Raw genomic sequence first — 17,817 nt, 5'->3', positions numbered from 1 at the left:
CGCCCGCTACCCGCAGCTCCGGGCGGCTCGGGGACAGAACCCTGCCGAGGTGGAGGGGCAGTGGGCGGGGCGCGACGCCAGCCAATGGCAGCGGGGGAGGGGAAGCGCCATGCAAATGAGCGCGGGTGGCGGGGAAACCCCGGCAGGGGGCGGGGCCTGCATAAGCGACTTGGAGCGTTCTGGAAGTGGCTGAAGCGCAACGCCCGAGCCCTGGTGCAGAGGCGCGGCGGCTCCCCGGGGGCGGGTTCCGGGTCGTTCTCGCTTCTTGCCTGTTCCCTTGCCAGCGGGAAACAGGCACGCGCGCGCGCGCACACACGCACCGAAAATACGGGCGGGCGACTTCCCGCCCTTGCTTTGCTATTTCTGTACCACCGTGACAGGAAAAGCAAATCGAAGGGAAAGTCGGGCTGCATTACGCCCTACCGCCCGCGCTCGGGCTGCGCCGGCTCCTGGCGTCCCGACCATCCCGTGTTGCGGCTTGAGGGGCAAGTTTTAAAGCTTTGTCACAGTTGCCAAATCTATACGTCTCCTTGCGTTTGCTTGTATACACGCTCTGCGCTCAAATCCAAAGTCCTAATTCTGTACGACCCTCGAGAGGCCCTGAAATAGGGTGACAAAACTGTCCTGGATCCAGCTGGGTCGTTTTATGGTAAAACTCAGGAGCCGCTGGCTCAAGCATTTTTAAATCTGCACCAAGCTAGTTTGAGTGGCGGTAGAGTTAGCTATGTACCGCAGTAGCGCAAATAAATAAACCGGGTTTTGTGTGGAGATAGTTGGCCAGGGACACATAAAAACGTTTCTGAGAGTTGCACCTGGCCCAGCGCTCCACTCACAACTAAACTACACCCGGACATTTCCCCACACGCGCACTTTTTTTTTTTTAATAAACTTTTTAAAATCTAACTCCTTAGATGATGTACTACAGGTTTTCTTAAGCACCTAATTTACACATAAAAAGATTTAGGGAATAAAGCACACTAGAATTTTAGCTCCAAAAAGACAAATGGCATTATTTCAACCTTATTAATTGGATAAGATCATGGCAGGGGGAGGGGGGAGTCCAAGGAATTGGAGTTACAACAAAGGGTAAGGCATAACACAGATTACTGGAATTAGAAAATAACTGCCTCGTTCTCGATTTTTCTAGTGGATTGGGCCGTTACTGCAATACTTTCTATGACAAGCTGCATTTATAGCAGAGAATGCTTTCTGAAAATTGTTCATGACAATAATTGCACCTTAATATGGGGTAAGGGAAGAATTTCAGGAAATTGATTTACCTTCACTGGAATAAAAATTGTAAGCGAATAGTGTGTTATGAAAATAGTTAAATAAATACTTATTGGATATTTACTATATTCAAAAGGTTGTCCTTGTCCTTTTGGACAGAAATGCAAAAATAAGACATTAAAGTGTTTTACTTATTTTTTGAGTTTATTTTTGAAAGAGAGAGCGTGAATGGGGGAGGGGCAGACAGAGAGGGAGAAAAAGAGAATCTCAAGCCGACTCCGAGCCCCAGCACAGAGCCCAGGGTGGGGGTCAAACTCAGGAAACAGTGGTATCATGACCTGAGCCAAAACCAAGAGTTGGAAGCCTAACCAACTAAGCCACCCAGGTGCCCCTAAATGTTTTATTTTTTAATTAACAGTCTGAGAAGTCAAATGAGTGTTGAGGTAGTTCAAAGGAAAATTTTAATTTGAGCTGGATATTTTTAAAGACTTTGGGCAGAGAAGAGAGAAGACATCAATCAGGAGATAGTATCTTTGAGTAGAGGTTGTGTTTATGATATCATTGGGCTTGAAAAGTACATGTCAACTAGATTGAGTAAATCTTGAATAGCAGGAATTCAGATTTTAACCTGAAGGAATTGTAGTGCATTCAAATGAGTGGAGGATACAGTTTTCTTTTATGAAATAATTATCATTTACGAAAACAAAGTATTCATGTACTTACTAAATGTTTATTGCACACATGTTTTGTGATGGGTATTGGAGATACAGCCATAAACAAAGTTCCTGCCCTGGTGGAATTTGTAGAGGATGGTACAGGCATTAAGCTTTGTAATTAAACAAGTTATAATTCAGAAGGCGTTTTTACATACATTATCTAGTTTGTTCATCAAACAACCCGAAGACAGGCTGTTTCCAATACTCCAGGTTAAATCTTCTATCTTGTGGTCAGTCCTACAGCCTGCCAAATTTGTAGACCTTAAATAAATATTTCAATCAAAGCCATCATTCAGATATAAGTTCTCATTTCTTTAATATTCAGTTCTTGAACCTCCAAAAATAATAGAGACTTGGGGGGGGGGGGAGGAAGTGATTAATAATACAGGTTTGGTCTAAAAAAATGTAGAAAAACCAAGGGGCGCCAGGGTGGCTCACTCGCTTAAGTGTTCAACTTCAGCTCAGGTCATGATCTCATAGTTCATGAGTTCCAGCTTCATGTCAGGCTCTGTGCTGACAGCTCACATGGAGCCTGGAGACTGCTTCTGATTCTGTGTCTCCCTCTCTCTCTGCCCCTCCCCCAACAAGCACTCTGTCTCTCTGTCTCTCCCTCTCAAAAATAAATAAACATTAAAAAAATATTAAAAAGTAAAAATAAAAAATGTAGAAAAACCCAAAGAAGAAAAGCACAGTCATCTGTAAATCCTGTTGTACTTTATATGTGTGAGATGATATTGCACACAGTTGTTTGTGGTTTTTTTTGCCCCACTTAACCAAATATTAAGCACATTATCTATTGACACTGGACATTACTCTAAATACTCTAATATTTGTAGCATATGCATAATGATTTTCCAGAAATGTAGAATACCAAAGCTCTTTAATATGAAAGCTGACATATTGAACCATTTCTCAAACTGTTTTCCATATTCCTTATTCTGCAAATCCTGAAAAATGCACATAGTTAATTTTTTTTAGCAAGGATATATTATTATAAAGAGGGTACATTAAAGACATTCTGATATCTAAGAAAAAATATAACGATGGCTAGGAGACTTACAGAATCCAGCAAGAACAAGGAGAAGGGAAGGGCACCATTCTTGCTGACATAATTATTACCTGTCTAGAAGCACATAAAAGTGTCCAGGTAAGCAGTATTACAATGATTTCATGAGATAAACTTCTCTCCTCAACACTGGTTTTTATTCTGTCACTCTTTTCACTCAGGAAACATGTGTGCAGCATTTAATATACAGCTGACATTATGATAAATGCTAGTGATACAGGAAAAAGATCATATTCTAGTCTCAAGCAGGACACAGTCAAGGAGGAGTTACAAGTGCATCCTTTTCTCTCTTCCCTGTTCTATTTTTCCCCATGGTACTTTCCACCATCTAACAACACTGATTTTGATTCTTTTGTTTTTCATTGTCCTGTCTCCCTGGGTAGAATGTAAACTCCATGAGGTCACGAACTTTTACTGTTTTGCTCACTGCTGTATCCCCAGATCCTAGGCAGGGCCCAACACATGTAAGTTTCCAATACATATTTGTTGAATGCATGCATGCATTTAATTCTCACATTTTGCAAAGTGAGTTTTATATTTGTTTTCCAGGTTGGGGTCGGGGGGGGGGGGGGGGGGGAAGCAACTCAGTGAGGTTAAATAATGTATTCAAATTCTCACACTAATAAGGTATGGCCAATGTGGGATGTGAAGACAGACCTGCCCAGCTCCAAATCCAGAGTCTCTTCACCACTACCTCTCATGGACTAGAAAGCTAATTTGAAAGCCTGTACAATTTATTCCAAAAATTTCCATGCCCAGGGCAAGTGTTCTCCACTTTTATATGCTAGTATATTTAATTCTTTCATTTTACGGTCATGTTTACAGAGTGGGATAGGAGAAGTAGCAGGGCTAATAGATGATAACTCCTATTCAGGATAGATTTAGCTCGAACTAGTCAGTGTCAACAACAAGCAAACAAAGGGCAGGGCTACGTAGCCAGAGCTATAAGATTCTTAGAACCAGGGCAGGATACAAGAGTGGCCAGAACTGGCCCATGCCTGTAGGGGAATAAAAAATGGCTCTTCATGTATACAGATAGCAACTTTATTCACAATAGCCCCAAACTGGAGACAACCCTAAGAACCATCACCTGGTAAAAAGTTAAAAAATGGTGGTACATCCATATAATGAAATATTGCTCGGCAATAAAAAAGAAAAAAAATATATTGATATACAGAACAACATAGATAAGTCTCAAACAGTATGCTGAATGAAAGAAGCCAGACTCAAAAGAGAGTAAATATTTTATGATTCCATTTATATAAAGCTCTAGAAAATTCAAATTTAACCTATCATGATAGAAAGCAGTTGCTTAGGCCTGGGGTAGGGGGAATTGGCCAGGATAAGTATAAACGGTGTTGGAAATATTCTATAATTTGACCATTTTGGAAGTTAAATGGGTGCATGCATTTGTCAAAACTCATCAAAACATACTTAAAACAGGTACATGCCAATGTATGAGAATTATACTTCAATAAACTCGATTTTTAAAACAAGGACTCTGCTTGAAGTCAACTCAGAAATTTGAAGGAGCATTGAGTCCAAACTGCAGGCAGAAAAATTAAAAACCGGTCTGTATTAGTTAGGATGCAGATAATCCATATGAAATGTATCCAAAAGCCCAAAATAATGACCACTGTAAGCAAAAGAGTTGATTATCTCTGTTATATTTTGCTGATTCTGAAACATTTTTTTGTTACAATTTAACATTTCTGAAATTGAAATAACCTCAGTGCTGGTGCAATAAGAATTCCTTATATCAGTTTGACTGGTAATGGGCTTTCTTAATAATGCATATAATGATGCACCTTAAGAGTTAATGCAACATTGGAAAAAAAAAAAAGTTTAAAGGTAGGTAGCCCCAAGCTGATAGAGAAACTCCACAAGGTCACCAAGGACCCAGGCTGCTTTCTATTATTCTCTTCTGCCATTCTCAGTCTTGACTTCATTCTCAAAGTAACTTCATGGTCCCAGATGGCTCCTGAGACCATGCCACCAGCACTCCAGCCACCGTATCTACTTACCAGGCAGCAAGGGAAACAGAGCTTTTAAGTCTCTCTCTTCCTCTTCTGACGTCCCTCTCCACAATTCTACAGTTTGTTCTTGTGGATATATCTAGTTGCAAGAGAGACTAACAAATACAACTAAAGTTGAACACATTGTTACCTCCAATAATGCACGGACTATTAGGAATAATACAGGATCACTTAGAAAGAAAGGGAGAATAGATGTTGGTTAGTCAATGGTTTCCACCAATTCGCAAAGCAAAACGTCTAAAACTGGAGCTGCTAAATGTAGCAAGCTGCTAGGGGTTGAAAGGATATCAAACAAACAAACAAAAACACCTGAAGAAATTTTTTGAACTACATTCCCTTTTCAGGCTCTGTGGCTGTGTCCAGGAGTATTGAGAATGATGAACACACTGATGAAATTAGAAAGAATAATGGTGCATCCGTCTGCAAAAGTAGGTTAGGACCAAAATGCAGAAGGCTTCGAGGCAAGACACTAAGTAAGGAATATAAAGGTTAGTAACAGTGGAACCATTGAAGATTATTGTATAAGTAAGTGAAATGATAAAAGCTTTGTTTTCAGAACGCTAATCTCATAGGTGCTTCACTAAAGAAGTGTATCTGGAAATGCTGGTCAGAAATCACCACACTCAAAAAACTATCCCAACATTCTGATTCATTTCACATGAAATCTGAACATCATGGTATTTCTTGGGATCACTGGTGTTACATTTCTATTGTATTAGTTCTATTTCCTCAGTTACATGTCAATTGTAAGAACATATAAAATTTGTATTTGTCAAGATGGGTCAGGTTAGGAAGCAGTAATGAAAAACACCCAAGTCAATGATTTGAGACCAAAAAAAAAAGTTTGTTTCTATCTCACACAAGTCTGTTGCAGGTACAGGTAACTATCCAGAGCCCTTTTTTGCCGTATGTTGGATCTGTATTCCATGCTTTGGTCTTCTGTAACTTCATCACTTCTACAAGTGCTGCCACAGGGTAAGACACATACATCCCTTGCATCCAAAATTCATTGGCAAGGACTAGTCACATGGCCCTGCCCAATTGCAAGATAACCAGGAAATATGCCCAGAAAGGAGACTTGTGCATGGATGCCCAGAATTTCTCATGTGCCCAGAAAGGAGACTTGTGCATGGATGAATATTAAAACTCTACTAATAAAGTCCCATCAAAAAATTTTTAAATGGCACCAACAAATGAGACATTGTCTCATTTGAGATGTGACAATCTTCAAGGCAAGTTTGTAGGTTTTTGGGGTTTTTTTTTTCAGAGACTTAAAAAAATATTTATTTGAGAGAGAGGTAGAGAGAGACAGAGAGACAGAGTGGGAACAAGTGGGAAGGGGCAGAGAAGGGGGTGGGGGACAGAGGATCCAAAGCTGGCTCTGTGCTGATAGCAGAGAGCCCAATGCAGGGCTTGTACTCACAAACTGTGAGATCATGACCTGAACCAAAGTCAGACGTTTAACCGACTGAGCCGCCTGGGAGCCCCTAGTTTGTGGTTATTATAGCAGGTATGTGTTAGTTGCCTATTTGGTTTCTATCCCACAATTTCCTTTTCCTAACATTCTCCTGTTTTTCATGCTGGTTTCCAGCCCTCCACCAAGCTTATGTACTCTGAGTGAATCTGCTCCTACCACTACGCTTCAAAGTGGGCCCAAATTGGCTTGGGTCAATTAATGCATTTCATTTCCCTTGGCACAGTCACTGGCTCAAAGGTGGGCATGTGACTAAAACTAGCTCCATGAGACTAAATTTCAGCTCTTATGGCCAAAATGCTGGGCAGAAGTGCATTCTTTCACTCTAGACATGAATAATAAAGACCATCCCATGACCATTAGAGGAGCCACTTTTAAAATTGGGCCTATACTATAAATGACAGAACACAGAGATGAAAAGAAACTAGTAAAGTGGGTCCTTAGTGACAAAACTAAGGTGTTTGGTCAACCTGTTTTGAGTCTGCCCTGTCTCTGAGGTTTCCAGTTTCATGAGCCCTTCTTACATTTTTTAAGTCAAATTTGATTTGGGTTTTCTGTTTCTTGCAGCAGAAAACATTCTATCAATCTAAATTTCTACTGTAAAATGGAACATACTATCTCTTGATAAACTTATGTTGAATTTATATTTAAGGACAAGACTGAAGAAAAAGTACAATTTTTAGCAATCATAATATATTCAAGATATTTTTATTAAACAGAAGTTAAAAAAAATGCCTGGGTAGCTCAGTTGGTTAAACATCTGACTTAGGCTAAGGTCATAATCTCACAGTTTGTGAGTTCGAGCCCTGCTTTTGGTGAGCCCCGCCTGTCTCTTTCTCTATCTTTCTCCCTCTCTCTGCCCTTCACTCACTTGTGCTCTCTATCAAATGAATGAATGAATGAATGAATGAATGAATAAATAAATAAATAAATAAATTTGGTAGTAGTTTAGAACTAGAAAGACATCGCTAAAATAAACTAGGGATATTTGGAAAAATGGCTAAATTCAGCTCTAAGGCAGAATTTGTACATGATAAGTATGGGAAATTTTGTTGTGCCAGACAGCAAGCACACTATCAGAAATAACAAGGTCATGTCAAAATGATTCAGCATTTCATGATGCCTGGTATTTGTTTGTTTTTTTAATATTTTTTTTTACTGTTTATTCATTTTTTGATAGAGACAGAGTGAGCAGGGAGGGGCAGAGAGAGAGGGAGACAGAATCTGAAGCAAGCTCCAGGCTCTGAACTAACCACACAGAGCCTGACGTAGGCCTCGAACTCACAGACCAAGAGATCATGACCTGAGCTGATGACTGAGCCACCCAGGCGCCCCTGGTATTTGTTTTAAAATAATCCATGACAGAGGTACCTTAGTGGCTCAGTCGGTTAAACAGCCAGCTCTTGGTTTCAGCTCAGGCCTTGATCTTGCAGTTTCATGAGTTCAAGCCCCGCATCAGGCTCTGCACACTGACAGCACAGAGCCTGCTTGGGATTCTCCCTCTCTCTCTGCCCCCGTCCCACTCACACACTCTCTGTGTCTCTCAAAATACATAAATAAACTTAAAAAAATAAAGAATCCATGACAGTAGGGGCTATATAGTGCTACAAGGTGACTAAAGATTAGTCATGAGTTGATAATTGTCAAAGTTGGATGATGTATACATGGTGCTTTATTTTATTGTTCTCCGGACTTTTGTACATGTTTGACATTTTTTATAATAAAAAAGAAAAAAAAATAGGGACAAACTTGCAGAAACTCTTACTGGCCTAAGATGAAACAATTCACACATCAGAAAGAATCATGATTGTAATTAACTAAAATACATCAACATTTCCAAAATCCCTGAGTTCTTATTGAAGCCATTATCATTGGAGATTCTTGGGACACCCACTCATACTCTAAAAACTGATAAAAGAAAAACAAAAATAAAGAATTTATTTGGCTTTAACTTACAAATTCTATTTCAGGATGTGGCAGCCATGGAGGTGCAATTCTCAGATCTCCCTTCAAGAAAGAACTTGCGACTTTGTTGTAGGGAATACGGTTAACTGAGCCTCTAGCTCAGGCCTGTTAGCACCGCAGGATCCACATTAGCTTTTGAGCTGAGGCCAGGCTCTTTCCAGGCAGTCGCTGGACAATGACTGAGCAGGGAAGAAGAACAAGGGGCTGACCATTTAAGACAAATGTGGGACTCTTCTAATAAGGAGTCTTAACTCCAGAGCTCCTCACTGGGCTGTGCAAGACTTTGTCAGATCTGCTTCATGGTCTAAGGCTCTTTTCTCCTTGCCCACTGACTTCCCTCCATTTTCATCTTTCACAGATGTTACCTCTCAAAAAACCTTTTGCACTTGTGTCTCCACTTCTGGTTCCTAGACAACTCAAAGCACACACAGACTAAACAAAAAATTGATGAAAATTTTTCTTAATGAAAGTTCATTAATGCAAAAGGAGTTAAAAATTAGAAAACCATCCTTTACCTACCTAACATACCTAATGAATGTTAAAGCCATTAGGTAAAATGTTGACAGGGAATTTCAGGGAAATATCAGAGTAATACTATCTTAATCCACTGATCAATCTCAGTATCTCTAAAAGTGAGACAACTAGATATTATGTGTCTTCTGGCACAATGCAATAGAATATTCACAGCACCATTTATTAAGTTTTCTGGGCAAAAATATTGAGACTGAATCTAATCAAGCCTTTAGCTCTACCAGTTTATAGTAAACATAGGGAATAAAGGGATAAGTTAAAAATCACCATGAAAGATCAGTCAGGTAAATCAATCCCCAACAAATCGATGGCATGGAGGAAAAATAATCCTCAATTCATTTTTTGAGGTTAGCATTATTGTGATAGCAAAACCAGGCAAAGACAGTTCAAGAAAAGAAAATTACAGCTAAATATTCCTTATGAAGGTAGATGCAAAAATCCCCAGTAAATATATCAAATAGAACCAAGCAATATCTAAAAATCATAACACACAATGACCATATGGGGTTTATCCCAGAAATGCAAGGTTGGTTCAATACTTAAAATACAATCAATGTAATTTATATTAATAATCCAAGGAAGAAAAACTGTATGATCATATCAATTGATGTAGAAAAGCATTTGACAGAATTTGATATCCATTAATGTAAAAAACTCTCATCAAATTAGGAATACTATAAAACCTCTTAAACCTGATCAAGGGTATCTACTAAAAATCTACTTAAAGAAAATCTGCATTTAATGTGAAAGCCTGAATGCTTTCCTCCTAAGATCAGAAACAAACAAGGAGGTACATTTTCACAACTCCTATGCAATGTTGTAGAGGAAGTCCTAATAAGTACAATAAGAGAAAAAGAAAGAAAGAAATGAAAGGAGGAAGGGGGGAAGAAAGAGAGAAGAAATGAAAGAGAGAAGAAAAAAAAATGAAAGAAAAAATAATAAAAGATATACAGGTTAAAAAGAAATAAAACTGTCCCTATTCATGAATGACATTATTGTCTATATAGAAAATCCCAAGGAATCTGCAAAACAAAACAAAACAAAACACAACACTCTGGAATTCATAGATGATTTTAGCAGATGCAAAGTCAAAAAACAACAAAACACATTCAGAATCTCCATGTTGAAAACTACAAAATGTTTTAGAAATAAATCAAAGAAGGGGCACCCGGTGGCTCAGTTGGTTAAGCATCTGACTCTTGATTTCAGCTCATGACATCATGGTTTGTGAGTTCAAGCCCTGTGTCTGGCTCTGTGCTGACAGCAGAGCCTGCTTACAATACTCTCTCTCTCTCTCTCTCTCTCTCTCTCTCTCTCTCTCTCTGCCCCTCCCCTGCTCACATGCTCTCTCTCTCAAAATAAATAAATAAACTTTAGAAAAAAGAAATAAATCAAAGATCTAAATAAATTGAATCATTCCCAAATTCCCATTCATGAATTGTAAAATCCAACATAGTAAAAGTGGCAATTCCCTCCAAAGTGATTTATAGATTTACTATAATTCCAATCCAAAACCCTAAAAGGATTTTTTTTTTGTAGATACAAAGATTGAAAAATTTGTATGGAAAGGTAAGAGGATTAGAACAGCCAAAACAATTTTGAAAAAGAAGAAAGAGGAATCCCATTATCTGGAATTTTAAGACTTTCCATAAAACCACTACAACCAAGACAAAGAAGGAGATATATAGATCAATGAAACTGAACAGAGTCCATAAATAAACCCAGACAAATATGGTCAACTGATTTTTGACACAAGTACAAAGGAAAACCAATGAACAAAAAAAGATATTCTTTTCAACAAATGGTACTGAAAGAATTAGACATCTATAAGCAAAAAAAATGCAATGACATAAATCTCATATATTATAAAAATTACCAAATGGAACACAGACCTAAATGAACAATGTAAAATAAAAAAATTCTTAGAATAAAACAGGAGAAAAACTTTATGACTTGAGTGTGAGCAAAAAGTTCTTAGATATGATACCAAATTCATGATCCATAGAAGAAAAAATTTCCAAATTCATCAAAATTAAAAATGTTTGCTCTATAACATCCACTTCAGAACTAGCTACAAGGGGTGTCTGGGTGGCTCAGTTGTTTAAGCATCTGACTCTTGGTTTTGGCTCAGGTCATGATCTCACAGTTTGTGGGTTTGAGCCACGCTTCAGGCTCCATGCTGGCAGTGCAGAGTCTGCTTAGGATTGTCTTTCTCTCCCTCTCCCTCTCTCTCTCTCCCTCTCTCTTTCTCTCAAAAATAAATAAATAAACTTAAAAAACAAGAGAGAGAGAACTAGCTACAGATAGAAAATATTTACAAATCACATATCTGACAAAGGACTTGTATCCACTGGGGAAGAGCCAGAGACTGACGACCTTGCACATTTCCACACAGAATACTTGGTGAGCCCCCTGGAACACGAGAGCATGGAAGACTTGTGAGGTGTTGCTACAAGCTGTTTCTCAATGGCTTCCCTATCTACCCAGACAGTCCTCACTGTTTCAGGTTCTTATGGGGTATGAGGTTTTTCTGCCTTGCCACCCATAAGGCACACCTACAGCTATAAAAGTAATGAGCAGCCATCATGGAATGGAATCTGCAACAAGAGAGTGTCCCCTCATTCCTACTATAGTCATCTGGCTTCTTTTGGCCTCTTTTGTTTCAGTGTCATCCCACACAAAGGCCACAGAGAGTAGATACCTTTACGCTACTCATCTTTTAACTCTGTGTAAACAGTAAATTTAGTCAAAAAAGAGCTCATTGTTTATTTACTGGCTGAATCTGTCAGCCTGGCTTTGCCTTGTGCTTGACAGTATTAGAATATATAAAGAATTCTTGAAGTTTAATATTAAGAACAAGCAACCCAACTAAAAAATGGGCAAAAGACCTGAACAGAAAATTCACCAAAGAAGGCATATGGAAGGCAGTACTTATGAAAAGCTGTTCAATATCATTAGGCATTAGGGAAATGCAAATTAAAGCCACAGTACCATATCACTACATACATATTAGAATGACTAAAATAAAAAATGCAGTGCTATAGAAGATTCAGAGCAACTGGAACTCTTGCATTGTTGGTGGGGAGCAAAATGGTTCAAGTATTCTGGAAAAACAGCTTGGCATTTTCTAGAAAGTTAAACATACAATTACTTTTATGACCTAACAATACTTTCCTGGGTATTTAATCTCAGCAACCAAAATGTTGTAAAGCAGATGAATGAATGAATGAATAAACTGTAGCACATCCACAAAGTGACATACTATTTAGCACTAAAAAAAGGAACACCCTATTCACACAACATGCATAAACATTAAATTCATTTTTCTAAGAGAATGAAACCATTCTCAAGAAGTTACATACTGTATGATTCCATTTTTATGACAGTCCTGAAACAACAAAACCATAATAGAGAACAGATTGGTGGTAAAGGGGGAAGGAGAGTTAGAGGCACAAGAGAAGGTGTGACTATAAAGGATACAAGGTATTTTTGGTGGGTAATGGAACTGTGGTAGGGATTGCATGAATCTATTTACATGTTACATTCAGAGAACCAAAAAAGGCAATTTTACTGTATGTATATGTACCAAAAACAGGCACATTTACTACATGTTAATTTACAAAGTAAAATTTAAAAAGACAGAAACAAGAGAGAAGGGAGAATTGTTATAAGATTTAAGAGACAATAGGAAAAATGCAATTTGTGGACGTTGTTCAGATCCTGATTTGAACAAACCAACTACAAGAGGCATTCTTGATACAACCAAGAAAAAAAATCTGTTTAATTTTTACCTATTTATTTTGAGCCAGAGAGAGAGAGAGAGGGAGAGAGAGAACCCCAAGTAGATTCCACACTCAGCATAGAGCCCAATGCAGGGCTCCATCTCAGGACCCACAGGCAGGTCACAACCTAAGCAGGTATCAACATATCAATAGCTACCCAGGAGTCCCAATCAGGACACTTTTAATGTTGACTTGGAACTAGAAGTTAAATTTAAGTTTTTAATTATAATGATGGCCTTGTGGTTATGTAAAAAACAAATCTTCATCAGTTAGATATTTATTCTGAAATATACGTGTGTGTGTGTGTGTGTGTGTGTGTGTGTGTGTGTGAGAGAGAGAAATAGGATTAAGTCTGGGATGTGATTTTTAAAAAATTGAGAAAAAAAGTGGGGAAGATACATTAGCAAATATTGAAGCTAGAGGTTCATCATACCATCTTTACTATTTTTTAGTATGTTTAAAGTTTTTTGTAATTTCTCTTAAAAATAGAAAATGAGATTTCAAAAACAGAGTAGAACTTCCTTTCCACAGTTAGTATAAAGCAGAAGATATGATAGGCCTACAGGTGGTTTTCATCTCAATGTCAAATCTTTCCAATGACTCCAAATAAATAAATGCTGTGTGTGCCAAAAATAATACTGACATATGAAAAAAAAAACAGTCTCCTAGAAATCTTACATCTTGAACAATGAACTCCTAAAATTACTAGATTAGTAAAGATTTGCAGTCAGATTTTAAAATAGCAAATCAAAACAGCTCCTTTTACATATTTCCACTTTCAACGACACTATCAAAGAAATAAAGGGCAAAAATAATTTTATAGCAATAATTATGATTCTAAAAACCTCAGCTAAAAACCAAAATTACTCAGGCTTTCCGATTCTCATTAATTATTTACACAGTGTGGCTTTCTTGCTGTGTTGGTCCAGTCTGTTCTTTTGAGCATTATTATTATTTATCATTTCTTGAGCACTTAGCACAGCGTGATATACAGATGACAAATTCCCTCCCTAGGGGACAACAATCAAAGCCACACAAGCAAAATACAAAGATTAGCTATTTAAGAAATGAAAACTACATGAAAGGTTAAAAAACACATTCTGTATTCCCTTTTTTTGCTTTCAGCTTTAAGCCCAGGATACAACACATATTTCTCTTAGGGGCCCAAAGCAAGAGTGAAATTGACAAGACAAAGAAAACAACCGGCTTAGAATAGATAGAAAACATCCTAGACATCGTTCCAAAAAGATACCCTATCTTACAAATCCTTTTACTTTCTGAGGTATAAAAATTACTAAAACCTATTCCCAGCTCTAGTGGACTATAATAGCTTTGTGCGTGGTGTATGATTTAGGTCTGCCCAGCGACTTTTCTGTTCCCCCCTTTTTTTTTTTTTTTTTGATGATACCACTCTCTGCTTCAGGAACTGCTTCCCCTAGTCTGTGTATTCCTGATGAGACTGTCAATCATAATGCACCTTTCCCCTACCTTATAATGACATTGTGCTGAAAGCTGTAGGCCTAGAGAAGCCCAAGGTCATTTTTACAAACCGTGTAATGAAATTTCTCTACAGAGTCCATTAGGCCAATTTGCAAAAAAAAAAAAAAAAGGAAAATAAGTGGAGGCAATGTAAGTGCTGGCAGTTCTAAGCCCCAGAACCAGGCTTTCTGAGACCCTGGTTCCTATAGTTCTTTAGATTGTATGAGCTACCCCACAATCCTTTTAAGCTACCACATTCGAGTTTGTGCTTACAATAGTAAAAATTAGGTTTCTTTTGTCATTTGCACCTGAAAGAATCCTGAGAAGTTAAAAGAACTTACCCAAGGTCCAGTGTCTCCTAAAAAGTAGAGTCATTACTCAAACTCAGGTCTGTGCACCTCTACATAGTAGGCTTTTCTTACTATGGCAATTTACTTTTTATGCTACAGATGTTCCTAAAATCTAGTTTCATTAAGATTGAGAAAGGAAGGAAAAGGAGCTTGGGAGGAGGGGGTCCATCTGTCTAATCCAATCTGGTTTCTTGGTAATAGGAGGGAGGTGAACATTTATTTTAACCTGTTTTGCCTGGTATTTAAGGTATATAAACAAGAACTCCAGGTTGGGACCATACAAACTTCTATCCAAGAGCAAACCAAAGGTGTGGAATTCTAGGAAAGAATGGTATCAAAGTATTTTCTCTTCCTTTTGCTCTACCCAGTTGTAATGGTTGCATTAAAAAAACAATGTTTGATACCAATAATAACAAATAAAATGTTTAGGTTTTCTAAGTTTACCAAGAATACATCTATTTGTTTCCATTAAAACTGTCTTTATTCACTGTATTGCAAGTATATGCAAAAAGAAAAAAAAAACGTACTGAAATAATTCTAGAAGAATACAAATTAAATTAATGGTTTGTTTTTTGAAAATAATTACTTTCAAGTGTCAAATCAAATGTTTCATCACTTTCTTATTTTGTTTATTTTATTTTTTAAAAGATTTTATTTTTAAGTAATCTCCACACACAATATGGGGCTTGAACTAATATCCCTGAGATCAAGAGTCTCATGCTCTATCAACTCTGTGAGCCAGCCAGACACCCCCTTGCCTTCCTATTTCAAATGCTTACTTTGTCATTGCAGTTATCATGATTTGAAAGCATCTTGTTGTTTTTATTTAGTTCTTACTTATTTATTGTAACTTACTTGTTTATTCACTTATTAGCAGGGATCTTGCCAGTTTCATTTGCCATCATATTTTTAACAGTTTAGCTTATAGAAGACACAATGTACTTGTTAAATTAATTTTTAAAAGTACACTGTTTCAAAATAAAAGTCACTGTTTTGATATCTATAAATATACCAATATATTGAAACTAAAGGATGATAAATGATTCTGTGTTCTACTATAAATTAAACTGGGATGGTATCTGTTGAAAAGCCCAAGTGCCAGTAGATAAGAGAAACAACCACATTCTCTCTTTTTTTTAATGTTTATTTATTTATTTTTTTTGAGAGAAAGAGCATAAGAGAGAGCAAGCTGGGGAGGGGCAGAGAGAGAGGGAAAGAGAAATCCCAAGCAGGCTCTGTGCTGTCAGCATAGTCTGAAGTGGGACTCGAACTCAAGACCTGAGCCCCAGAAACCAAGAGTCAGATGCTTAACCAACTAAGGCACCCAGGCACCTGATAAGCCACCACATTCTCTAGCTGGAGTTGGGCAAGTGAATGCTCAGTTTGAGTCATAGTGGATCCAAGGCAATAAGGCAAGAGGGCTTCCTGCTTCCACTAAAAGCACTCATCACCGTTTCATAGAGACTCTTCATAAGCTTTTGTTTGAAGAAATGATTCCACTGCTTAGAAATAGGTTTAGGGGAGGGTGGTAGAAAACATTTGCATTGTATATTATATTTATTTTTCCCTTTCAAAGTCAATGATCTCTAACTGCTATTAATGTTTTTCTAGTATAATAACAAAACTATTGCTGTCTCAATTTGAAAGCAATTATTTTTTATTTATTTATTTTAGAATTTTAGGGAAAAACCAAACACCAAGGCTTCTAGAATCAGAAAATATTTGCCTTTTAGCTATATAAAAATTAAAAGTTAAGCCTATACTGGACAATTTTAGAATCTTTGAATTCAAAGATTTCTCCTATCATTGTACTAATCTCATATTTGATTTCTCTTTCAACAGAGAGAACATATAAAAACATGTTTAACATTTCCTCCCTTTCCAGGTTGCATTTTATCTTGAGTAGATTTAAAAGCAGATTAGTTGTAATAGGATTCCAGGATGTGGGCAGATGTCTACTTGTCACGGATGATCTCTCTTGCAATCAGCTCCTTCATTATTTCATTGGTACCACCATAGATTGGCTGAGCGCGGGCATCCACATATGCTCTAAGTAAATCAGAAGATGATTGAATGAATACATAAAAGATACTGGAAGTTATAAGTTTTGTCTCAGCAGGAAACTATTGATTCCTTTAAAGTATTCATTTAATGAAATCCAAAAAATAAAAGTTCTCTATAAATTACTTTTTTTTTCAGTATGGCATTCATCCTAGATTTGTATAATTATCAAATTCTATTAAGGTACTGATCATTTGTACAGCTTTTAGTTTGCTTGATGTTTAGATTACAATTTAGATTACAATTTCAAAATAACATTAAAAAATGTTTATTTTTGAGAGAGAGGGAGCATGAGCAGGGAAGGGACAGGGAGAGAGGGAGAGAGAATCCCAAGCAGGCTCTGAGCCATCAGCACAGAGCCCAATGCAGGGCTTGAATTCACGAACCTTGAGATCATGACCTGAGAAGAAACCAAGAGTTGGTCGCTTAACTGACTGAGCCACCCAGGAACCCCAATAATAACATTTATTAGTATGTTTCATTTGATTTAATTTTGTAAACTTCAGCACATATACTAGCATTCTAAAAAGGCTGTTTCAGATTTAGAGTGGATAGAATGTCTCAATTTCTTATTATCTTTAATGTTTCCTTAAAAATGTTGAAATCCACTGGTTTTATAGGAAACAAAAGAGAAAAGAAAGTATCTATTTTCTAACATCCCTTAGATTTCACCACCACTGCTGCCATCAGGAGTATAAATCGATGCTTTAGAAAATATTACTTCCCACAAAGTTAACAAGTAACTTATTTTTTAGAAATGGTTAGTAGTCATTCCAGTAATGTATGACATTAAAATACTGAGTAGCTGAGTTTACTCACACACACACACACACACACACACACACACACACACGTTACCAGGAATTCACTTTCGGTAGCAAAGATAGCAACCGTGATACTGTATAGTTGTTTTTACCTTTTCTCATTTCATTTTATCCTCTCAACTCCAGCATCAGGAAGGATAAATATTATTATTGTTTTGTAGGTAAGGGAACTGAGATGCAGCGTAGTTAATACACATATTAATTAATGGTTGTTATTTAGTGATCACATAACAGATAATTGGCAGGATGGATTGAGAAGGTAGGTATCCTGCCACTTTGGCAAGTATCTTTTTTATTATATCA

At 37.4% G+C, this 17,817-nt stretch overlaps 1 protein-coding gene across 1 annotated transcript in view; it reads right to left on the bottom strand.

The window, feature by feature from the left end:
• Positions 1-16,279: 16,279 nt before the first annotated feature.
• ACADL (acyl-CoA dehydrogenase long chain) overlaps positions 16,280-17,817 on the bottom strand; it is a 51,569-nt gene continuing 50,031 nt past the window's right edge. Inside the window, exon 11 of the mRNA XM_047870101.1 lies at positions 16,280-16,678. Coding sequence (XP_047726057.1) covers positions 16,585-16,678 — 94 coding nt within the window. The 3' untranslated portion in view covers positions 16,280-16,584. The remainder of the gene's footprint in view (positions 16,679-17,817) is intronic.

The sequence above is a fragment of the Prionailurus viverrinus genome, chromosome C1, assembly GCF_022837055.1.
Source record: "Prionailurus viverrinus isolate Anna chromosome C1, UM_Priviv_1.0, whole genome shotgun sequence".
Taxonomy (NCBI): domain Eukaryota; kingdom Metazoa; phylum Chordata; class Mammalia; order Carnivora; family Felidae; genus Prionailurus; species Prionailurus viverrinus.
Note: the sequence above shows the minus strand (reverse complement) of the source record. Positions and strands in the feature narration are given on the sequence as shown.